This window comes from Cyprinus carpio, chromosome B3, assembly GCF_018340385.1.
Source record: "Cyprinus carpio isolate SPL01 chromosome B3, ASM1834038v1, whole genome shotgun sequence".
Lineage (NCBI taxonomy): Eukaryota > Metazoa > Chordata > Actinopteri > Cypriniformes > Cyprinidae > Cyprinus > Cyprinus carpio.
Genome location: NC_056599.1, coordinates 40,884,179 through 40,909,857, shown reverse-complemented (window position 1 = coordinate 40,909,857; position 25,679 = coordinate 40,884,179). Strand labels below are relative to the sequence as shown.

At 35.9% G+C, this 25,679-nt stretch overlaps 3 protein-coding genes across 5 annotated transcripts; 1 reads left to right on the top strand and 2 right to left on the bottom strand.

Moving 5' to 3' along the window:
* Positions 1-608: 608 nt before the first annotated feature.
* On the top strand, positions 609-5,501 carry LOC109101295 (fucolectin-3-like). Its single transcript, XM_019114688.2, has 6 exons — positions 609-698; positions 1,305-1,340; positions 1,516-1,795; positions 4,122-4,267; positions 4,701-4,816; positions 5,412-5,501. Exons 1-6 carry the CDS (start codon positions 656-658, stop codon positions 5,499-5,501), a joined length of 711 nt encoding a protein of 236 aa, XP_018970233.2. The 5' UTR covers positions 609-655.
* A 10,406-nt stretch (positions 5,502-15,907) lies between these two features.
* Positions 15,908-19,506, bottom strand: LOC109060117 (H-2 class II histocompatibility antigen, E-S beta chain-like). 3 transcript variants are annotated; one of them, XR_006154272.1, is made up of 7 exons: positions 19,446-19,506; positions 17,951-18,226; positions 17,556-17,837; positions 16,773-16,905; positions 16,598-16,625; positions 16,181-16,457; positions 15,908-15,978 (listed from the first exon to the last, which is right to left on the bottom strand). XR_006154272.1 is itself a non-coding variant. In XM_019077265.2 (6 exons), exons 1-4 carry the CDS (start codon positions 19,023-19,025, stop codon positions 16,775-16,777), a joined length of 771 nt encoding a protein of 256 aa, XP_018932810.1. In that variant the 5' UTR covers positions 19,026-19,177; the 3' UTR covers positions 16,355-16,457; positions 16,598-16,620; positions 16,773-16,774. The 3 variants fall into 3 exon arrangements, 1 of the variants encoding a protein (XP_018932810.1); XR_006154271.1 differs by lacking the exon at positions 19,446-19,506 and adding an exon at positions 18,944-19,173; XM_019077265.2 differs by lacking the exons at positions 15,908-15,978; positions 19,446-19,506 and adding an exon at positions 18,944-19,177 and having other exon boundaries at positions 16,355-16,457; positions 16,598-16,620.
* A 3,581-nt stretch (positions 19,507-23,087) lies between these two features.
* LOC109060118 (H-2 class II histocompatibility antigen, A-U alpha chain-like) lies at positions 23,088-25,214 on the bottom strand. Its single transcript, XM_019077266.2, has 4 exons — positions 25,071-25,214; positions 24,279-24,524; positions 23,799-24,083; positions 23,088-23,652 (listed from the first exon to the last, which is right to left on the bottom strand). Exons 1-4 carry the CDS (start codon positions 25,126-25,128, stop codon positions 23,471-23,473), a joined length of 771 nt encoding a protein of 256 aa, XP_018932811.1. The 5' UTR covers positions 25,129-25,214; the 3' UTR covers positions 23,088-23,470.
* Positions 25,215-25,679: the final 465 nt, after the last annotated feature.

Genomic DNA, 25,679 nt, shown 5'->3' with positions numbered 1-25,679 from the left:
ACCATTTAAGCTGGTGTGAAATGAAGGCGCACGAGGAAGACGAATTACAAAGGGTTTCTTTTACTGATAGCGGAGGAACAAGGGCACATCCAACATAAACTACATTAGAACATTAGAACAACATTAGGATACAACATTAATCACAGACGAGGAAGAACTAAACAGACAGGGTATTTAAGCAGACAGGAGGTAATCAGGGAAAAGGAGACAGGTGGGGATGAATCAATTAACAAAACAAGAACAGGAAAAAGACCAAATAAGGAAACTGAAAGTCACTGAATGTAACAGCCAAAGAGATAATGCACCATTTTAATAGCACTGATATTTTGATATCATAAATCACTAAACTGAAGTTACAAATTATCATTATTGTCAGTGAAAAGGTGTTCACTTTTGTTGCTAAAATGTTTAAGAAAATATTAATATTTATTATTGTTGTTTTTATTTATTTATTTGTGTGTGTGTGTGTGTTTATTTATTTATTTGTGTGTGTGTGTGTGTGTGTGTGTAAACAAGATTTTTTTCCAGCTCCAGACCGAAAGGAAAGTGGGAGGAGAACTAGGATCATGTAACTTGAACTAATGTATTTCTCTCAGGAACAACATTCGTTCAAAGCTCCTCAAACAAAAGCAGATAGAATCACGAATCGCCTGAAATGAACATGAGAGTTTTCTACAAGAGTCTGTTGTCTTTACTGGGTAAGTAAAACATACAATCATATCTCATATCTTAATAAGCTTCATCTTTCAGACAGAGAAGCACTTAATAAACACAGAAGACCATAAATTATAATTGAATGTGTTGTTCATGTTATCTAAACACCCTGAAACAAAATAATTTTACTTGAGAAGCTTAAATATATAAGACACTAATACATGATTTTAGAGATTATACTCAATTTTACCCAAATAGCCCTGATAGCACACATTCATCTCAGAGACGTCTATTTGACATCTGCATTTACATCTACAAGATGTATTTTTTAGAGTGTTTGCTCATCTGCAATGTCTATATGACGTTTCCTTTTAGATGTCAAATAGATGTCTATTAGATGTCTTTAAGATGTTTATGATTTAGAATGTATGTAAAACTTTTATAGACAGCAGATGCTTTCCAGTTTAACAGATCTTTAACAGACATCTTGCATATATATATATATATATATATATATATATATATATATATATATATATATAATATATATATATATATATAAAGCCAACAACATTTAGGCTTATGCTCTTAAGAACAATCCATTTTAAGTTGCTAAATAATGAGCATCATTCTGTGTTTCTCATTTCAAGGCTTTTTCTCAGTTCAGACGACAGCAGAAACAGAAGGTGAGATTTTGTGAATTAAACACTACTCCATCTTTTGTAAGTGAGTTAGTGCTGCTGTGAAATATTTTCAGACACATGTTGAAAACCAATTAACTTAAATATTACAATCATGTATAGCCCTGGTTGGCTAAATAATTGTAATTGTCAGTAAGTTTTTCTCTTGAATGTATTCCAGTGAACGTAGCAAGATGGGGAACAGCCGTTCAGTCAACAACATATTACACCTATTTTTATGGCTGGCATGCCCAAAAGGCTGTGGATGGGTCAAGCTCCTACTGTTCTCGTACAAACACACAGAGTGACCCGTGGTGGAGGCTGGATCTGAAGAACATGTACACTGTGAACAGAGTGACCATCACTAACAGAATCTGTGGAAGTGTGAACTGTGAAATCTGGATTAACGGGGCAGTGATTCGGATTGGAAACGATTCTTCAAATGTTTTAGGCAACCCAGTGTGAGTCTCTCTGATATATTCTTACATGCAGATTTTGGACAGTTGGTATCTTCATGTATACATATATGTATGTGTGTGTGTTTCATGTACTGACTATTTGCAGGTGTTTAGATTATGTTAAGATTGGTATTTGCAGTTCAGTAACTGAGCTGGATGTCGATTTAGTTCAGTGAAGGATGTCGTACTGATTCCAACTGGTCACTCCTCTAGTCATTTGTTCCTGAATCAGACTAGGCTTGTGTGTTTTTAACTAAAAAGAAGCAGATCATAAGAGTCATTTGTTTGTTGGTCATGTTGTAGGCTATGTTTATTGCAACACAAAGACTTTCGCACTAGTGATGCGCGGGTCAGATTTTTTTGATATGTTTGTTTTTTTTGTTGGTCTTTTTGTAGGCTATGCTTTCTGTATATTGATTAGCGTTTCTTTTTTTTTTCCGACCCGCGGAGCTCTGCATGTTATGAGATGACCCGCGCATCGGGGACATGATGCAAGTTACGATGCTACGTAGACCTTCATATTGTAACCTTATAAAAGAACCTAATAAAATATGAAAATATATATTCCTAATATTTAATATAGGCTAGAGGGAATTGCACGCAACATACATGGATTTTTTTATTTTGTTTTTAATGACCCGCCCCACAAGTAAAGTGCCAATTTCTTTACCCGACCCGCGGGGTCCGCTGGTTATGAGACGACCCGTGCATTACTATTTCGCATTATTATTTCACAGTAAACAGCTTTTTTATTCCATCACATTCAATTAAGACTGTTCACATTCAAAGATCAGGTAAATTATTATTTTTAATTTTTTTTGCATGGCAATGGTCGGTGGAGGAAACACTGGTTTACCTACCTAATGATCAGACAGTTGATGCTATATCTTTATAAAATGGCAGCTCGTGTCACATGGGTAATTCACTTAGCAATTCGCCTCCAGTGATCACATTACCGCAGAGTCGCCAACTCTCACGCAATTGTTACTTTTCTCACCCTCTCAAAACACACATCCATTTTCACCAAAGGACTTTCATTTAAAACTGTAATAATAGAATACTGGCCAAACAGATTTGGTAAAGGCTCCAGAGTGCATTTGTATGGAGCCCTTAAGAGGACATGGTGGTGGAAAAAAAATCAGGGTGGGAGGAAAAAATATTTTTTAAATGTTTTGCATTCTCTCGCAAAACTTTTGACATTCCCTCGAGAAACTTTACATTCTCTTGTAAAGATATTTGTGCTCACCCACAAAACCTTTCTTTCTGTTCAGTTCATACAACCTCGTATGTTCACAATGGAGCGGTTCATAGAGTTTTTTTTTTTTTGAAGAAATACACTCAGTGCTTAGTTCAAGGCATGGTTTTTGGGACATTCTAAAATGCTTAATGTGGCTTAATGTTTTAAAACAGTGACACTGGAGGACCAAACTCAATAATAGTAAATACTGATAAAATTATTAAAATATGGAAGTGTTTCTCCAAACTCAAAAGTTTTTCGAGGGAATGCAAATATCTTTGCGAGAGAACACAAAGTTTCTCGAGGGAACGCAAAAGTTTTGTGAGCGAACGCAAAACATTTGAAAAATATTTTTTCCTCCCACCCCAATTTTTTTCTGCTACCATGTCCGTCTCCGTACATTTGTGTTTGCGCTTGGAAATCGAAGAGAGCTCCTATTTACAACGTGTTTTCGTAGAGCTGAGCAATGTAGCCAATCACAGACATCTGTTGATTTCCTGAACACCTGTGATTGGCCGTTGCATTCACTCACCTCTAAATGCCAGATTTTTTTTCCCTGCACACTTGTGAATCCTCTCACTGTAACGCAATGTAAATAAGAGATTCATTGATTATAAAATAACTTTGTGAGATCACGATGAACTGAAGTAAGTGACACCTTTTTAAAGCAAGGGCAATCTGTGAACTTTCTAGGCTAAATATAATTTGAATACATATATATATATATAGTGCTGCTAATGGCCATATACCCTAATTTCTCTAAACATATGTTCAAGAAATGCAGACTAATAGATAAATAAAAACATGAATTTTTGTTATTTTTTTTTTTACGTGATTTTAATTATATCTAGATGTAGATAATTACTAGTAAATCTTGCAATTATTTCACTGTACATTGCTATTCTTGTTGTAGTTATAGTTAATAGTTCTGCAGCAGTTATTTTACATGATTTTATTATCAAACACAGTATGACAGTGCCCAGATGTCAGACAAACTTTTTATATATTTGTATTAAAGTACAAAAATACAAGTGGAGAGTCATACTAATAATGAGCTACAAAAGGAACTCACTTTTTCATTTTTTTCTCCAGATGTGCTACAGTTTCTTCTATTCCGGCAGGAGCAACCAACAGCTTCTCGTGTCCTGGGATGAAGGGACGCTATGTGACTGTAAATATTCCTGGAACTTCAAAGATTCTTTCTTTCTGTGAAGTGGGAGTCTATGTGATTTTTCCAGGTAATTCAGAGCTGCATAACAACCTGGTCTAAACCCTTTCCAGGCAAATTTGACTGGACCAGCCTGAAATTAAGGCTATTTGAACCGAAGACTAGGGACGGATTAACACATGTTCCAGGGGACTAGACCACAGGAGGCCCAGCCAAAATATTGGTCCTCCTGGAACACGATTTTAACTGTGCAGGACAGAGGCTTCGCTGTGCTGCTGTTGTGTGTCACATGTCAATTCAATATTCAATAGGTTACATTTTTTAACACTGAAAATGAAAAGAATGTAATTTTGATCCAGATATAAAGATCTTCAGTTTGTAGCCAATTGCCAGCATTCTCCTGTTGGCTATGTCAGCAGACTTTAGTTAACTACCACAGTGCATTCTATTTAGCGAATAACTAGTTAGTTCACTAATGATGTCTACGTCCTCCTCATACACAGATGCAATCTTGCCCTCACCCACTCTTCCCGAGGACATTCCCACAGCTTTTCCAGAGGACGTTCCCACAGATCTTCTCCAAGATGGAGGTAATCCGTATGTCACTGAGATTTTGCCTGTGAAAACCAGACTAAAGCATCAAATCTAAATCATTATGAGATAAAGAACATCGCAGTTTGATTTCAAGCATTTATTATGCTACGATTTCTATCTCTGACATGACCTCACTCAGTCAATACTAATGATATCAATGTTATATTTTCACAGAATGTTCTTTATATTATGTAGAATGATTTTATGTAGAACACCGTAAATAAAAATAAAAAAAGATATTGCTGGGTTTTCACAGGCAGGATCACAGTTATCTACAGTATATTAAGCTAAAGGATTTGGGTTAAGATTCATAATGTAGAACACTTTTAACATTGTATGCTGTATGTGCATAGGTTGCTAGCAAGCTGTTAAGCTAATTGTCACATTTAGCTGAATCTAGTTTTCTTAGTAAGATTATGATTGAGAAATTTTGGATACTGCTGGAAATGCTGGTGGTATTCTATTTATTATTTTATGATTCTTTTTTGTTTGCCCCAGTGAACCTTTTCTATTAATATAACTGATTAAGTATTTAAACTCATTCAGAATAGTGTGGTACAGAAACTCTATGTCCATGTAGAACAGGTTCTGAATGAATTGATATTTTTTGGATATTCTAGAGCCAGGATGTTCCTCAAGCCAGTCTGTCAGGGAGGACACAGAAAGAGATTTGGAAACAGCAGAGGAGCTCAGGAGAGTATCAGTACTAGCACAGACAGAGTGAGGTTAAGATGGACACTTTAGATACTGAGCCACATGTCCTGCTGTCAGGTGACCCAGGTTTATGGCCTACAAAATTAAGTGACAAAGACAGACCAACTATTGTTAGTAAATTGGCACAGAGAAGAAAGAGAAATGCCTAATGATCCACAGGGAAAGGCATTTCCAGACTACTTGAAATACAGTAAGGCAGCAGGGAGGATGCCATATATTATGGGATAATTTGTGACGCTGCACCTGACATTTCCCACACTGAGCAGAATGTTGCGCTCATGTGATATGTGCATTATAATAAAAATGTGGATGAATGGGAGATTACTGAAAGATTCCTTGAATTCAAGGATTTCTACAAGAAAACAGGGAGAGTGATTGAGGGATAGACATCAGTTATTGATAGTGTCCATTAGTTGGATTTAAGACTGGATTTTAAGGATTTGATTGAGGATTTTACCAGCAAGAGGGCCATGCGATTTGTTTTTGGCATTTAAGTCACTGGAAGGTTAAACAGAAGACAGTTTTCTAATTTATGTAATGTCTAATTTATTGTTAAAATTCACTGTTGCAGTCAGTGTATTGCATTTTGCACTCTGTTTATATACATTTATTACATATATTCATTTATGTCGAATATTTTTGATTGTGGATTTTGCCACCAAGAAGGCCAGGAGTTTGACTTTTAGCACTGGGTTAAAGAAAAGACCATTTTCTAATTTATGTTGTGTCTAATTGTTTGTTAAAAGTCACTGTTGCAGTGTATTGCATATTGCACTCTGTTTATACGTTTATGTTTAATATAATGTATGTTTAAACTTTGTTTAAGAATGTTGCATTTTCTATAAATATTTGAGTACTGTATTTTTCTATTACATTACATTTGCTTAATAAATCATCTGCTAGCTACAGCCGTGGTAGGTCTCTGACTAAATACTGATGTCTAGTGGTCAAAAGCAATGGTAATATAGTAATAGTACACAATAGCAGACAAAGATTTCGGGTAGCTTAGCTAGCTTGGCTTGTATGTTACCCCTGGTGTGTAATAAATGCTTGGAGGCGCTACAGATACAGCCACCAAGTAAAAAGATATTATAGCCAAAAATACATTGTATGGGTCAAAATTATTGATTTTTCTTTTATGCCAAAAATCATTAGGATATTAAGATCATGTTCCATGAAGATATTTTGTAAATTTCCTACCGTAAATATCAAAACTTCATTTTTGATTAGTAATATGGATTGCTAAGAACTTCATTTGGACAACTTTAAAGGTGATTTTCTCAGTATTTAGATTTTTTTTGCACAGTCAGATTCCAGATTTTCAAATAGTTGTATATCTGCCAAATATTGTCCGATCCTAATAAAACATACATCAATGAAAAGCATATTTATTCACCTTTCAGATGATGTAGAATCTCAATTTCGAAAAATTGACCCTGTATGACTGGTTTTGTGCTCCAGGATCACATTTGTGTTTGACTATTGCAGGTGAACCTGTCTTTAATGTCATCTAGGTATTTTAGTTTGTTTTACTTTGTGCAGTTTTGTTTACGATTTTTGAGGATCTCTACACAAACTCTCACTGCATCTGTTTAACCTCAAGTGACATACATTTTGCAACAAACTGCTGCAGATATTGCAGACTAGATTAATTTTATGTTTTTATTATTTGCAATTAGCATTTGCTTTTCTCTTCTCTGTATGTTCACGCTCGTGTGCCCTTTTAGGTCCTGTTTCCCAAGAAGACTCCTGTGAAGATGAAACTTAAGTTTGAGTCCATCTGAACCTCCAGCTCCTGTCACAGGTGAGAGAGGGAAACATACAGCAATCTGAATCAAATCACATTGATAGCAGTTTTAAGATATCTGCTTATTTCAGCTTCAGTCTGCTCTGGTGAAACGAGGGATTTCTGACGTGAAGAAAGAGATGATGATGATGATGATGATGGGGGAACCTAAACTCTCTTCAGATCAGCTTTGATGTTGTTCATTTAAATGCTGGCGTTTTCTCCATTCCTCAGTTTTGATCACAATAAAGTTGTATGTGAAAATGTAAACTACTGATTCCTGATTGTTGCTTTCAAGCCATTTGTATTGTTTAAATTGCAAGTACTTGGCAATGTGGGGACAATGTTATATAACTGAAATGTATATATTTTTATTAATATTTTATGCAACACTTCTTAATATTATTTGTAGATTTTTAATGTTTTAATGTAACAGCATTCTTTTATTTCAAGCTTTTTTTTTACAGCAGTTTACTATTTAAATTTCTTTTGTTACATTTTCTTCTTTTTCAGTTATTGTGAAGTCATTAGTATTAAGGAAAAAAATATACAAAAATCAACAAAAATTGCAGCATTAAAAGGTGCAGCCTCATGTATCCATATGAAGTGTCAGAGGACTGCTAAGTGCTGAAATTTTTAGCTATCCATTCATCAGCAGCATGTTATGCTATGACAAACAAGCAAGTTTAAGAACAGTTTTCATATTAATGATAAAATATTACATGGTACACTGTAAAATATATGATCAGTCAACATGTTTTAACCATTACTCATAATTTACCAGTTTCACTAAATTTTAAGTTATATGAGATTCAACTTGACAACATCGAAAAAATAAACAAGTGTTTTTAACAATTATAATTTTCTGCATGCCTTCTGGTTTGGATCGTTGAACAGTTTGCAGCTTTGTCTGCTTAGAACAGTGATGTCTCAAAAAGTCATTATCAGTCTTACAGGCCCAGATCCTAAATTCCTAGTAAGAGTAAAACAAATTAAACAGAGCATAAGTGTCTAAAAGAGTTACTATTTGACAGCATTGTATATTGTCCCTTAACCCTTATGCATCGTTTTCTTCCACTAGGGGGTAAAGCTGAGTCTCATTTTGGCCACAACTTTCCCTGTGTTTCAGCAAATCTTATTTTTACACATATTTTGGGAAAATGCTTTGAAAATTTTCAAAAACTGAACAATACACTGTGGGTAAATTCACTACCCTTTCATTATGGTCGTGGATGAAAACATCCACTAAATTAAACTGCTGTAAAAATGTATCAGATAAATGTTTTTTTTTGCATAAATCTATTAATCAACCCCAGTCCTAATCAAAACTACCAAATGTTTAAAAAGAAAATACAAGATTTTAACTCTTTAATTACCAAGTTCATAAATTATGTCACTGATATGGGGGGAAAAACACACACAAAATGACTTATTTTCAATATAAAAAATGATTGTGGAATGGATTTTTTTTTTTTTTTACCTTTTATCACAGTCTTGGGCATGTCAAAGATTAGTAACAACATTGGATTGCATTTGATGCATTGTTAGTTTTTGTGCAGCATTAGATTTAAATTTTTTCTCCCTCATTTATTGTTCGTGGCTGTTTTAGCCCCATTGACTTCCATTATAACGACATTTTTTGATTGCAAAGCCATGACACCATATAATCATGTATTCTTGATGGTTGGTGGTTTTCCCTTTTGGGAAGAGGTAACATTTGTTATTTTTACAGTTGATCACTAGGTGGGACCATTAACCCTTTAGATAGGCCTGTGCAAAAAAAAAAAAAGCTTAGTTTCTGGCTTGTGTTTGGAGTTATATGGAGAATAACAGCAAACTATAGTGTGTGTGTGTGTGTGTGTGTGTGTGTGTGAGAGAGAGAGAGAGAGAGAGAAAGAGAGAGTGTGAGAGAGACCTTTGCGCACTTACCTTGATGTATCTGAAAAAATCTAAATATGCACCTCAGCTCTCAGAACTACATGGAATAAACAAAAAAGTGTGTTTATGCACCTGCTGCCTTTTGATAGTGAAATGTACAGGCCAAACAAAAAAAAAGTGGATTTAAACACTTGCATGCCATCCTGCTGGTCATTTGATGGTGAGAAGAGCAGCAAGCAACATGAGAAAGGGCTTGACTTGTACTGAAGTTTAAGAAATAATTGTGCAGCTTGACCACTCCAGCCAAAAACAGCCACGAACAATAAATGAGGGAGAAAAAATGTAAATCTAATGCTGCACAAAAACTTTATCTGATACATTTTTACAGCAGTTTAATTTAGTGGATGTTTTCATCCCGAACATAACGAAAGGGTAGTGAATTTGAACAATGCACAAGGGTTAAAGGATTAGTTTACTTTCAAATTAAAATTTCCTGATAATTTACTCACCCGCATGTCATCCAAGATGTTTATGTATTTCTTTCTTCAGTCGAAAAGACACAATAAGAAGCCAATTCAAAAATATTAAATACATAACATCAGTTGCTCAAAGATGAAATTAAGAGTAAAAGGTTCATATGCCTGACTTCAGAAAGATACATAGAATGGAGTGTATAAAATACATTCGACATTACGGGCTGATCTGACTACAGAATTGCAAAGACATCTTTGCTGCTTTTCCTTAAATACCCAGATAGAACAAAAGAACCATAACATTTAGTTCCCAAATATTTATGCAGGTTTTGTTGGACCTTTTCTTGTGCCAAAGGGTCACACACCTGGTTTTGGGATGAAAACCAAAGGCCCAACAGTAGAACAGAGTCTTTCCCACATTTGAGGTTTATTTTTAGCTTTATTCTTGGTCTGGTCTACTAATATCTTAGTATTTCCAATGGCACCAAGACCTTTAACCTGTTAGCCAGAACCCCCCATTATGGGACTCAGAGCTGAAAGTGCCCTACCTAAAATTGTAACAGTTCCTTACTTCAGTGTGTTACACACATAATTTTGGTGTCTTTTGAAAGAAGACCCTTTGGGCTGTTCTTTTTATCAACCAGAGTTGATAATGCTCAAAAATATTAAAAGTTAAAGACACTGAAGTGCCTTGAATTTTTTTTTATTTGATATAAAAATACATGAAATCAGTCCTGGAGCAATCTAGAAAAGTAATGGGTTGAAAGTCAAATGTCTCATGAGTTTCTATTTCAAATCTGAAGGAGATACCATGAAAAATTAGATTCCTTGCAACCATTTTTCTGAGACTACGTCTAACCCCACCCCTACAAATATAAAAAGTATTTACCAACTGTATTGAAGGGTTCTACAAACTATTTTAGTCATTAAACATACCACTGCATATTTTTTTTTCAATTATAAAACACTAGACAGATACTTAGACATGACATAAGTGATTTATTTAAGCACTAGAAAAATACAATAAGAATAATTTGAGTAAGAAAAATAAAAAAGATTTAACTTTGTATGCCAATTACAGAACATCCAGAGATTGCTAGAAATGCAGCATTTACAATGAATTACAATGAAAATACGTGCTGATGTGCTGATGGCCAGTTATAGAGATGGTAATCATATAAATGAGCCATAAAGTCAATAATCACACTCTATTCATATAGATGGCGTTCACATCGATAGCTGTGATTACACAGTAATAGCGAGCTGATTTGCACTCAAACAGATGGTAATCATGCAGATACATTCACATCTAACATAAAACACACTCACATATAAAAAATGTTGAAAAATAAAAAAATAAAGAAAAGGGTGATCGCTAAGTTCCGCCTCCATCAGATGACAGGTGCGTCAGAGCGCGCGTCACGAGAGAGCGCCAGAATTCAAATAAGGGGCCGTTCACATATCGCATCTTTTGCGCGCTCAAGTTCGTTATTTCAAATGTAGACGCGCGGCAGACGCGCTCATTTTTTCCAGGCACCGAGATAAAACATTTCAACTTTTCAGAATGCTGCAAGCGCACCGTGGGTCATGTGACAAGAACCAACCAATCAGCTTCATCCTTTCCCGTAACAACGTTGAAAGCTCAGCCAAGATGAAGTAACAGCTGATCATAATCAAATCAATTTATCCTTTGCTGAAATTTCCGTGTCTTCATGGAGAGAGCAGGTCATGGTTGCTCAGCAACTGCAGACGCCTCAGGAGCACGTGTTTTTAGGCGCGATGATGACGGCCCCTAAACAATCTTCTGCCTATCTTTCACTTTTTTTTTTGGTGGATCGTCTCATTCTGTTTGTGACATTGTATGCTACAAAACCCTGGTGTTTTTTTACTACCAAGATGCAGTTTCTGAGCGTGAGTTATTCCTTAACCGACACAAACAATTCCTTCCCTGAAGAACTGAAATGTAAACAAAGGAATTATCATCCATATTACAACGTTATTGCTTCGTTGGACTAAATGTGCTCCATGAGATTTCGTTCAGTGGACCCTTACCTTCCTAACTAAACTGGGATTTACAGCTGTGGATGTGTTTATGACTCGTTATTACAACGAATCTGGTATGTACTGCATTTTTATTCTTCATGTTTTGATGTGTACTGCTTACACAAATTTAGCAAATACATTCTTATAAGCTTTCCATTGAAAAACAGCGATCTGTCGTCAATGTTTGAGGTTTAGGTCTTTATAATGATATATAGTTTGTCAAGATTAAATTTGTCCCGTTTCATTTAATCTATTCGTAAATATTGACACGTGCAAACAAGGAGTTGAGGACACCAGCGTCTAGGTGCAGGTTAACAAGTTAAATTGATATCGAACATGAAAGGGTTAACATCATGTACTCCTAAAATCAAATAAATGTAGTATATAAGTACATTGACTTGAGTTCTTGACACTTTTAGGTCAACTTTCAGTGACACCGGCAATATGCCCAGGAGGGAAGGAGATGGGGTCAAAGGGATAGTTCACTTTGAAATTAAATGTTGGTATGTTTTAGCTTACCTCAGAGGCATTCAAGATGTAGGTGTCTTTGTTTCCGCAGTAATTTCAATTTAGATATTTTTAGGTCAAACCGTTCTTGTCTCTCAGTCATTTATGGATGGTTCAAAAATACCCTTAGACTCCAGATGCACAGAGAAGTCCAAATTAAACAATACCCCATTGTAAGTACACATTGAGGCCCTAAGACACGAAACGAGTGGTTTGTGTGAGAAAACGAACAGTATTTATATAGTTTTTACCTCTTGTACACAAGCACGTCCATCTGAGGGCGCGCGCGCTTTCTGGTGTGTGACGTGTGCGCACGTTCTGGCTTAGTCTGCGCAAGCAGACTAAGATGGTGATTAGCAGCACTGGCATACCAAAGGGGACCGTGTTATCCCCCTTTCTGTTCACCCTCTACACCTCAGACTTTAAATATAATTCCTGCCATTTGCAGAAGTTCTCTGATGATACTGCAGTTGAGGGGGGTCATTAGGGACAGTCAGGAGGAGTATAAGAGTGTAATGGAAGATTTTGTGACTTGGTGCAGGGCTAACCATCTACATCTGAACACCTCTAAGACTAAATGGTATCTGTGAGGATTTTCAGTCAGGATTAAGACCGTATCATAGTACTGAGACTGCTCTCCTTAGAGTTACAAATGACCTGCTCTTATCATCTGATTGTGGTTTTATCTCTCTATTAGTGCTATTGGATCTTAGCACTGCATTTGACACTATTGACCACAACATTCTTTTGCATAGACTAGAAAACATTATTGGCAATAATGGAAGTGCATTAGCGTGGTTCAAATCATACTTACATGACCGCCATCAATTCATGGAAGTGAATGAAGAGGTATCATATCGTTCACAAGTGCAGTATGGAGTACCGCAAGGCTCAGTACTAGGGCCATTACTCTTCACGCTTTACATGTTACCCTTGGGAGATATCATCAGGAAACACGGTGTTAGCTTTCACTGTTATGCTGTTGATACTCAGCTCTATATTTCTTTGTGGCCCGGCGAAATATACCAATTTGAAAAACTAACGGAATGCATAGTCGATATAAAAAACTGGATGACGAGAAATTTCTTACTGCTAAATTCTGAAAAAAACAGAGGTGGACCTAAAAACTCTGCATGTAATAACCTAGAACGCTGTCAAAGACTTGATGGCTGCTCTGTCAATTCTTTGTCATCAGTTAGGAACCTGGGTGTGCTATTTGATAGCAATCTTTCCTTAGAAAGCCACGTTTCTAGGATTTGTAAAACTGCATTTTTCTATCTCAAAACATATCTAAATTACAACCTATGCTCTCAATGTCAAATGCAGAAATGTTAATCCATGCGTTTATGACCTCAAGTTTAGATTATTGTAATGCCTTTTTGGGTGGTTGGTCTGCATGCTTAATAAACAAACTCCAGCTTCTTGTAAATGGTGTAATTATGTAGTTTGTCCAGCAGAGACAGAGCATTGTTTGCTATTGGTGACCTAGATGAAACGCTTTAAAGCTTAAGTGTATGGAATACTATTGAAACTTTGAACAGCCATATCTATGTAATGGTGTGGTGGACCTGCACCAAATTCGAGGGATCCCTTCAGCTCGAGAAACCCTCTTATTATATAGCACATTTCGTACACAATGGTAATTCAAAGTGCTTTACATAAAAGAAAGTAAAATAATCATGAAGAAAAATAATAACAAAAATAAAATTAGCAATTTTACAACATTGGAAATGATTTAAAAATTGACTTATTTAAAATGAATTTAAAACAGTTAAAAATAGAAAATGATTTTACATAAAATACAGTGCAATCAGTTCGGACATCGCACAGAGCTCATTCAATAAATGCACAGCTAAACAGATGAGTTTTGAGTCTAGATTTAAATGTGACTGTTATAGCACATCTGATCTCTTCTGGAAGCTGGTTCCAACTGCGGGCGGCATAGTAACTAAAGGCGGACTCCCCTTGTTTTGTATGAACCCTTGGTATTTCTAACTGACTCGATCCTAATGATCTGAGTGGTCTGTTAGGTTTATATTCAGTGAACATATCTGCATTATATTTTGGTCCTAGGTCATTGAGTGACTTATAAACAAGTAAATGTAACTGGAAGCCAGTGTAAGGACCTGAGGACTGGTGTGATATGCTCAGATTTTCTGGTTCTAGTCAGAATCCTGGCAGCAGCGTTCTGGTTGAGCTGCAGTTGTCTAATGGTCTTCTTGGGAAGGCCGGTGAGGAGACCATTACAGTAGTCCACCCTGCTGGTGATAAAGGCATGAACAAGTTTCTCTAAGTCTTGACTGGAAACAAAACATCTAATTCTTGCAATGTTTTTTAGATGATAGTATGCTGATTTGACATGATTGTTGTAAATGAGTTATGTATTCAGAATCACACCAAGATTCCTGACTTGATTTTTAGTTATTTGTCCCCTAGAGTCAAGGTATGCATTCACCTTGAAAACTTCATCTTTGTTTCCAAATGCAATAACTTCAGTTTTTTCCTTGTTCATCTGAAGAAAGTTCTGGCACATCCAACTATTAATTTCATCAATACATTGGCAGAGGGAGTCAATGGGGCTGTAGTCATTTGGAGATAAGGCTAGGTAAATCTGTGTATCATCAGCATAGCTTTGATAGGCAATTTGGTTCTTTCATATTATCTGACTTAGTGGGAGCATATACAGGCTAAACAAGAGCGGTGCAAGAATTGAGCCTGGTGGGACTCCGCATGTCATGGATGTCCACTTAGACTTATGTTCTATAAGTTCATACATCCATTCAATATCTATTATTTCCTGAATATTACTGATGAACTGATCAAAAAGTAGGCTACTTTTCACGTGTTTTACTACTATATAGTGTAGTAATATAGTAATAATTTAGTACTTTCTCCTGTTTTAGTGTTTGCTTCCTCTTTTCTGATCATTTGGAATGAGGATAAAAAGATACACATACACACACACAAACAAAGAAAAAACATGCAAATAAGTTCAAACATCAATTCAATATCTAATATTTCCATAATATAATGAAATTCGAGATGGCCACCCCCTGGTGACATCATAATATGCCATTTAGATGAGTATATTTACACCCCACATAAACTTTCGGTCATGCCCAACATTTTTCTAATTCACAGTAGATCTCTATCTTTAAGCCCTTTCAAGCCACAAGCTTTTGAAATCTTGATGTCAAAATACAGCATTTTTTCCAAAAAACCCTGGCACCTAAAGGGTTAAATTGTTAAATGCCTCCATTACATATCTATGTCACGTCATTATAAGTGTTTGATCACCACATTTGAGTGATCATTGAAAAAAATGTTTATATATAATCTGTTTATGTATATACTGTATTCTATATATAGTACCAGTCAAAAGTTTGGACACACGAATGGGAGAGTGTCCAAACTTTTGACGGGTACTGTACTATAATATACACAAAGAATATTGGCGGATATAGCGATATCAGCGTTTTTTACTCCCTAATATCAGTATCACCCCACCTAAAACCCATATTGCTTGGGCTCTACTCAGGACCCATCACATCCAGCGCACTCCCTCTTTGAACTGTTACCATCTGGTTGACGCTACAGAGCACTGAGCACCAGAACAGCCAGGCACAAGAACAGTTTCTTCCCCAAGGCAGTCCATTTTCTGAACACTTGACAATAATTGTGGAACACACAACAATAATTGTGGAACACACAACACTATTTATAAAATTATACATTTATTTATCTAACACAGAGAAGAAGTGAGTGAGGACAGAAAGAGTGTAAGATGTACATTTATTTATGAAAGTGACTGAAATGGCTGCCCCACTGCTCCGGGTGTGTGAGTGTGTTGTGTGTTCACTGCTCTGTGTGTGTGCACTTCGGATGGGTTAAATGCAGAGTCTGAGTATGGGTCACATACTTGGCTGAATGTCACGTCACTTTCACTTTATAAAATTATACATTTATTTATCTAGAAAGAGTGTAAGATGTAGAAGGAGAGTGAGAAGAGAGGGTCGATGGAGGGAACTGAGACAGTCGAAAGAGCAAGAGCAGAAACTGTAAGACGACATGATCTGAGACTCAAGGGTGAGTCCCTCAATCATTCACATCATTTACTGCCAATATTGCCTGAAGATGCTGAAATATTAGCCAGAGAAATGGCTCAGATACAATGCTTTAATCCTCTTTTTTATTTTTAAGCATCAGTTGAAGAGTTGGACGATGTGCTTCTCCATGATGAGGCTCCTTTCAGTCAGTATGCGGACCTGCCATTTGAGTGATTAATATTCATGTTACTGAGGCTGATGGTTCAGCATTACATTATATGAGATCAGTAGAGGTAATGTTTGATTGCACAGAAATGCTAAAGTACTATCCAAATAACTGAGAAAAATGTAAAACTTACCATTACTGCCGTGGTAATAGGAACTTCTCTATCAAAATAAAAAGAGTGATTAATTGAAAAGTGCTATGATATTTACAGTTTAGTTATATTATAGTACAGTTTTACTATACTACAATAAAGTTATATTTTATAGTTCTATGACTGGACTAGATTTATATCAGTGGCTTGCTCTCACCTCTACAGTTCTGATGTCTTTATCTTGAAGTACATGTATCCAGCAGCGGCTATGATGATTCCCAGCAGCAGTGCAGCAGATTCAATAATGAATAAAAGTTGAATATCCCACTCAAACTCAGGGGCCGGTGGGGCTGTGAGGGACAGACATCACTCTATTAACACAATGCACCACTAGCCGTGGATTATCCTGCTTATACCATGGGCATTTACCAGCACTGACAGCTTCCATTAAACACAAATTCCATTAAAAAGACATAACGATTAAATGCATTCTTACAGGATTCAGCGCGTCTTGAATTTATATTTTCTGTCTGATCTGGCAGCTTTGAATTGGGCCTTCTTATTCATTACGTGTCTGTGTATTAGTTAGTTTTTTTTTCTGTGTTTTCCCGCTCTGGCTAGATCATGCACTCATCAACTTCTGGCAAAGCGCTATTTAACACTACGCTGCAAAAAGAATAAATAAAACATGCTTTCTTTTAAAAAGAATGCATGCACGTTTTCTTAATATGAAAATTAAAAACCAACAGACTGATGAAAATGCGGGACATTTTCTCAATACGTGACGTGCGGGACACGGGTGAAAATGATGATGTGCGGAACAACGCAAAGTGGGACGTGTGGTCACCCTACTTCCAGCCAATCAGAATCGAGTATTCAGACCATGGTGTTACTGTAAAATATCGAAGGTTGAAGTGTGACAACTGGACAGTTCACATATCTCCTCTTGTTGTGTAACTGATGCTCTATTAGTGTAAATATGACATGTGTTGTCTCTTACTCCAGTCGTAGATCATGGGTCTGGTGAAGCTGGCGTGCTCCACCACGCAGGAGATCTTCTCTGCAGATTTGGGAGTGTATTCCAGCATGGTGTGAATCTGGTAGTACCAGTCTCCGTTGGGCAGCTCCTCAGTGGAGGTCACGTCAGAATTCACCTGCACACCATCCTTCAGCCAGTAGACTTTGATTGGTTGAGGGTAGAAGTTATACGCGCTGCACTTCACCAGAGCTGGATGTGTGCTGTCACCTGGCATCACTGAACTGAGCTTCACTGTCGGCCGCTCTGAAACAACAACAGCCACATCCCAAATCACCTCCTACTGTATGTACTGTCATCACATGACAGACTTTAAAAATGTGCTTGATCAAAGAAGAGTTATGAGTCTCATCACATACCTTTTTTTCTATAGATAGCTGCCTCATAAGGTTTAGCATTAGGCTTGCAGTATGTATCAACTGAAGCCCTGGTTTTCTGTAAGAATGCTGTATCGTTGTTCCACAGTTCTGCAGTTTTTATTCCAAGATCTGAAAACCCCTCAAACATCCCCACAGTGCTGTTGAACTTAATGACTGGATATTTATTGAAGTAAAAGCCTTCAATGAACTCCATGTCACTGAGATCAGGAGAGCTGTAGATGCACTGTTTCCATGTGTGGAAATAATATCCATTAGCTGAAAAACAACATCTGTGTGAGCTTATTTCAGCAATAAAAAACAGAAGTACTTGAGCACATCAGTCAGTCGCAGCTGTTACATCACCTCATATGAGACCCTGGAGCACAAGAGCAGTTTTAAGTTGCTGGGGTAGATTTGTAGCAATAGCCAAAAAGTAAATTGGGGCCAAATTAATTTGGGGCCAAATTATTGATTTTTCAAAAATCATTAGGGTATAAAGTAAAGATTATGTTCCATGAAGATATTTTGTAAATTTCCTACTGTAAATATATTAAAACTTCATTTTTGATTAGTAATATGCATTGCTAAGAACATCATTTGGACAACTTTAAAGGTGATTTTCTCAAAATTCTTTTTTTTTTTGCACCCTCAGATTCCAGATTTTCAAATAGTTGCATCTCAGCCAAATATGTCATATCATAAACCTTATATCAAAGGAAAGCTTATTTATTCAGCTTTCAGATCATGTATAAATCTCAATTTCCAAAAATTAACCCTTGACTGGTTTTGTTGTCACATATTCATTTTGTTCAAGTATCTATATAGCCAGTACCTACTGTAGGTCTGCATTAGATGGTCCACTACCAGAGAACCATCATAACTAACAGTGTTTAAGAAAATGTTACTGTTAAAAAACACAGCATGTCTACTACTGCTATTACTACGAAAATGATCATTTCTTGAGTGTCTCTTAGTAAAGGCCATTTCTCTCACCTGTTCCAGTGAATACAGACAGCATTAGAATGTGTTGAAAATTCAAGAGATTTAATGGTGTCATTTTCCCTCTCTCTCTCATTCACAACTGAGAGCAGCAAATACACTCTTCATACTTGTGAGGTTAGAGTCTAAAACAGCTGTCCAATCAGCCGCTCCTTCCACATCTGTCAACTGTTGCTACACAATATCCTGCTTGCTTTTAAAATCGCAGCTCAAATAAAGCTTAGATTGCAGTAACACATTAAACACAATGACCCTTCAAATTACATTCCTGAAAAAAAAAAAAAAATATATTAACAGCTTTCTCAATTATTTCTTGAAGATCCAGCAATGTAACATACCTACAGTTAACCCTAACCCTTACTGTTCAGTCAATGTAATAAACATCCACTGAGGCCAGCTTGAAGAACCCATGTGCAGCTTTATTAAACACAAACATGAACACATTCAAAACCATGACAAAGACTTGACCTGAACATGAACATGACCATGGACTCACCAAACAGCAGATTAAACAAACATCAAAGCTAGACGAGAGCCGATGGAAACATGAGGGCAGTTTTAACACAAGCCTAATACGGAAACAAAGAAGTGTGACAATTACAAAATAAAAGACATGATAGTACAAACAAGACCCAAAACCAACTGTGATGTGATGTCTATTCATCCTGATTATTTATCAAAAATAACTGACAAAGGTACCACAAGCAGACCAAATTTATTTAGCTTTATTTTATATTTACATCAATAACAAGACAGTTTTATGAAAACAGTAAGAAAACTGTATAGTAAATAGCCATATGCTAAGAATCATATTTATTTTAAAGAATCCTGATGGTTTCAATAGGCATTATGAAAATGCTGCTAGTGAAAATGAAGTTAGTCCCATTTTTAGTTTGATGGGAACAGAACTGGAACTGACGTTGACTCTGTGTGGTTTCGTTGTATTGGTTTTGTTTTCCCTGTTCCCCTTTTATCTACGCTCCAGCTCACTAGTTTCGATAGTTTCTGATTTATCACATCCCAGTTTCTGTTCCAGGTATTTTCCTCACACTGTTTATTAGCCCTTAGTTTCTCTCAGTTTTGTTGGCCATCATGTTTCTTTAAAAACTTTGGGCAATGTTACAGTCAACGGGCAACCAGGTGAGACACAGGGCCCACGACAGATAGAAATTTGTCACCCATTCTCGATGGAAAAGTGCCCAAGCAACATTGTTGACCTGTGTATCATCAGCCGGTGTCCATTTCTCTTCAGTCTCTGTGTTATTTTTTGGCATATGTGACATATGGAGAATATGTCACACACACACACACACACACACACACATATATATATAATAGGGGTTTAAAATTATTATTAACGATTAATTGTGTTTTATGTAAAAGTTTTGTTTACATAATATATGTGTGTATACTGTGTATATTTATTATGTATATATAAATATACACACATGCATGTATATATTTAAGAAGAATATGTTATGTTTTATATATTAAATATATTTATATATAATATAAAATATAAGAATATAAAATATATAAATGTATATACATGTAAATATTTTCTAAATATATAATTTATGTGTGTGTATTTATATATACATAATAAATATACCCTGTACACATACATATATTATGTAAACAAAACTTTTATTTTGGATGTGATTAATCGTGATTAATCATTTGAGAGCCCTAATATATACACATATATACATCCCATCCCAATGTACACATCCTACACTGACACCTAATTGAAAAGTTTTACTCAATATATTTATCTTTCAAGATATAGACATGAAAATATATTCAGGTAGCTGACAAATATGTGGTAAAAAAAAAAAAAAAAAACTGTTTTTTTTTTTTTTTTGTAAAACACTATTCCTGGCCCTTCAACTATAGTTGTCCTTGGAGTTTAAAAACAGGATATGATGTCACAGCGGAAGACAAAGTTTTCAGTGCCATAATGTATCAAGTTCATATGCTTATAAAAATATATGGATGCAAAAATCATTGCCAATTACTAAAATAGACTAGTGTAAAAGTATTTATTACCAAGTGTATGCTTCTCTTTTTAATTTATAGAAGTTGTCATTCATTGAACAACCTTGAGACTGTCACACCATAGGACAAGTTTGAGATTTAGCTCAAAAATGTAAAATAATAATAATAAAAATAATAATAATAAAATCTAATAACAAAGCAGTTTTTATAACAATGGGTCAATGTAAGACAAATACATTTTAAATGACAATATTAATTATTTAATTTTTTAATCTTGTGTCACAGTGAAAATGCCACGTCATGTCAACAACCCATTTAAGCAAACTTTTAAAACTAAAGAGTTTAAAATTAAAGAGTTTAATGATTGCTTAAGAGAAATGTATCAAAATTTTGTGAGATTAATGCTTTAAGCAAAAACACCTGGTTATGAAAATTACATTAGAGAACAGAATAATAATAACAGTAATAATTAATTTTCTGGGCTGGCATGACAGGCAGATTAAAATTCAAAAATAATCAAACATAAGTGTAAACATGCTGAAACAAATTTAAGCAACATCAAAGTGAAGGCTAAAGAGATTCACATGAGGTTCACAAGAATGAGACTAGAAAAGATTTTTACACTATTTTAAGAAATCTTCACTGATGAAAATAGTCTGCAGGTGCATTTGGAATGTTTTAACTAATGCCATCTCAGTTCTGCTTTCTGAGTATGAATTATAATATGCAGTAACTGACAATACTCAAGCACTGTAAAATATTTTGCCACAAACTCAACTGACTGCCTTCTCTTTTGTATGATTTCATGAGTCTCTTCAGACCTATAGAATTGTACTTGCAAGCTATGAGTTTTTAATGTTTGACCTCCTATCTGAACTTTTTTTTTCACAAATTGATCATTGAAATAAAAAATAAAAAAGTTATTTCTTTGTTTTTTTGTGTGTGAAAATATTATAAGTGGGGTATTCTTACTCAATATTCAAATGAGTTATTTCTTAAACCACAAATCGTGATCGGGACCGTGAGTGCACATTGCATTCTACAAGATATGTCAGACACTTATACAGTGCGTGTCCACAAACGTTTTTAATTAATTCCTATGGAAGCACAGATTCAGAGAACGCTCCAGCTTAGCTTCATCTCGCCTTACTCCCGTGATTGCTGTCTGAAGTCCTGACACGGGGCCCCTTGCAGCCGCTTATATCGCTTATTAGGTAGGGCCGGCACTGCAGGGGTGCACATAAGTGGTTCGCAGGTCCACAAAAAAATGCGCTATATAAATATTTACTGACAGCGCATTTGCATACCGACATGGTTGACAGCTGTTAATACACAATTACCATCACACATTATTATTTAGTTTATTATTTTATTTTAAAAAAACCTAAATAAATAAAGTGCAATAATATTATAACTATTATTGATAAATTTTTTATAGTTATATTTAATGGGTCACACTATATATATATATATATAATACAAACACATGCATGTATACATTTGAGAAAAAATGTTGTTTATATATTAAATATATAAATATATTATATAAACTATATGAATATAAATATATTTGTATGTGTGTGTATTTATATATACATAATAAATATACACAGTACACACACATATTACATAAACAAAAACTTTTTTTGGATGCGATTAATCGTTTGACAGGGCTAATTTATAAATATATATTAGATGTTGATTATATATAGATATACCTGAAATATTAATGGTAGAGTTTTAAAGATGCACAAAATATGAACAATTTATATAATGAGTGCTTTATTGCTAAGCAACAATGAGCTTTGCTCTCAATGACGACGCAAAAGTTTCAGCAAAGGATAAAAGCATTTCTAGCACCGAAAATCTAGTGCAGTAGCTAGATTAATTAAAAAATGGGTATCTCTGTACAGCTGTGATCACATATTCCTCCATCCTGGCTGAGCTTTAATGTTGCTACAGAAAAGGTGAAGCTGATTGGTAGCTTCTCATCACATGACCTTCGGTGCGCTTGTAGCATTCTATAAAGATGAGATGTTTTCATCTCACTGCGGCATTGGTGCGCCTTAAAAAAATGAGTGCGTCACATTGCTTATGCATCTCGACCATGTCACACTACATTTTTAATAACAAACTTGAGAAAACTCATACAGATTCCTTTATTAACCACTAGGGCAAAAAACTTACATAGTGCGCCTAAAAGAAACATTTCAGTCCACGACAAAACAACTACATGTAGTATGAAAGTAGCAAAAGCGTCTCATTTGATTTAAGTCACTCAAAATTAACAATAATTTATGTTATATTTGCAGTTCGTCAAGTAATCTGAGCAAAAACGTGTAGATATAATTATGCTACACAGTGCTACACAGCAAGAAAAGATTTCATGAAATGATTTAATCAGCTTTCAAGGTTCAACCAGATCTTTGCATTTATGCATCTATCGATCTTCAACACCAGCATCACAGAAATGACACACAAAACACTGCATCATTGCATTCAGAATCCTCCAGCAACTGTCTTTTATTGGTAGGTCCACTGCATGAAAAGTTTTTCTTTTTCTGCTGTGTCTGTGTTGTCAGTTGCAGCTCCTTTAATAAAGAAGAAGATTCCCGTAGCTGCTCCCAGCAGCGCCAAGGTGAACCCTGCTCCACAGAACACCGCCGGACCCAGACGGGCCGGGACAGCAGCCATCTCTGGGACACCTGTTGATCATTATAAGAGGTGTGAATGTTACACTTGTCAGTGCTGTAATGCTGATGTCATTTGTCATTTATATGGAAAACAACTGGGAATAGCACAATTTAGTATCATTTGATTTGATTTCGCTCTCAGAGTGGCTCTTACTTACCCCATATTTTGGTCTGCGCTTGGCCTTGCAGGGCTCTGTGGTTCACCGTACAGCTGTAAATGTCTTTCTCTTCAGGAACAATATCCAGAGAGGAGAAGATGTGGAAGGTGCCATCATTCCTTGGTCGGTACTGACTCACACTAACACTCTCCGTCACAATGACATTGTTCTTGGTCCAGGAGATGTTGACAGGTGGAGGAAAGAAGCCCGTAACGTGACAGACGAGGGAGTTCTCGACACCCAGCTGAACATCATTCTTCGTATAGATGGACGTCTCGGGGGGGTCTGGGAACACACAAAACAGTGTTGAACTTTGCAGGAGTGAATCTGATCTCATTCAGAAAACATCTATACACAGGAAAACCAATCTTCTTCTCTTGATGACACTGAATGCATAATATGGAGCTCATTTAAGTTCTATTTCCAAACTGAATGTTAAGAAATATGTTACAGGGAAACTTGTGCAAATTCACATCATACCCATTTCCTCTGGAGGGCTCTTGTAAGCGTTAATGCATACAGCTAAGTTTTGCTGGCATGTTTCTTGTTCTGCAACGCTTGATTCATAAAATCCTGGAAAGAGCAAAGGATCTGCAAAATCTGGTAATGTGTTTACTCCCATCTTTTGAATAAAGTCAGCATGCCATATCTCATCTCCATTAGATCCACACATGGATTCTTTTTCTGTATCAGAACATCCATTAATTTTGAAATCGCTGTGTTTAACTGAAATGGAACAAACATCAAAAGACAAAAGATAAATTAGAAACATCCAGAGGCCGAGAGAAATAAAGGATGAACTGCAAATCATGCTTTTCTTACTTAGTATCTTTATCTCTATTCTATTCCAAACACTTGAAAATTCTTAAATCAAGAAGCATTTACTAAATTATTATTTTATTTTATGTTTTTTCACCCCATTGGCAAATTTGTAATTTTTTCCCCCTTGTTTTAAGCAAGAACTCACTTGATTTTGACACAAGTGCTAAGTTTGTCACTGGTTTAACACACCGGTAGTTTTTAAATGCAAGGATGTCCTATACAGCTGATTTTAACATTCACTGACCACTTACAATGACCACTCGTAGTCAACTAGTCATCAACTATCTGAATGACAAGGTGATCAAAATACATCACCAGAAGTAAACGCATCACAGTGTATAAAAAGCTTACTCAAAGTATTAGTGTGCTACATGAAAACATACATCCTTGTAGAGGCTTTTCATTTAAAAAATCTGTGGATGTATTTTAAAATACAAAGCATGAACTTACGTTGAGCATCAGCTGAGAGACAAACAGCGAGGGTAAGAATGGCCAGATGCAGCTCCATCTTTACAGACAACAGTGGAACAAACAGAGAAACAGACTTTGTGAGGTGAATGAGAGTGGGCAGGAAACCCTCCCTGTGAATTCAGTTCCGGTTTCAGACGCTTACCCTCCACTCAGGATTTGGCCCACGCTGTGACACTGCTGTATCCAGAAACAAATTGTTTCAGCTCTCAGGCTACAGTCATAAGACTCCTATACTAAGATTTATGCTCTGGTGCTGTCAGGACCACTATCATCAACAATGACTGGCAGTTAGCATACAGTTTGGATTATGGTTCTGTTCTGGGCAAAACCTGCCGATGTATGGAGCCTAGCATGGATAAGAGCAGGGAGAGCATCGATAACCCCCCCAAGGGTAAACGGAATAGAACCAACATTAATGTATTGCAGATGTCATTAAATGTTCAATAATTTAATGTACACGTAATTTTAGAATTAGTCTGATTCAAAGGGAAATCAGAAGGCCTGATGCTGGCTGGATGAAGGAGGAGCTGGGGATGGGGGAGGGTAATTAGAACAGCTGTTTTATGATTGGCTGGATTCACCACGCCA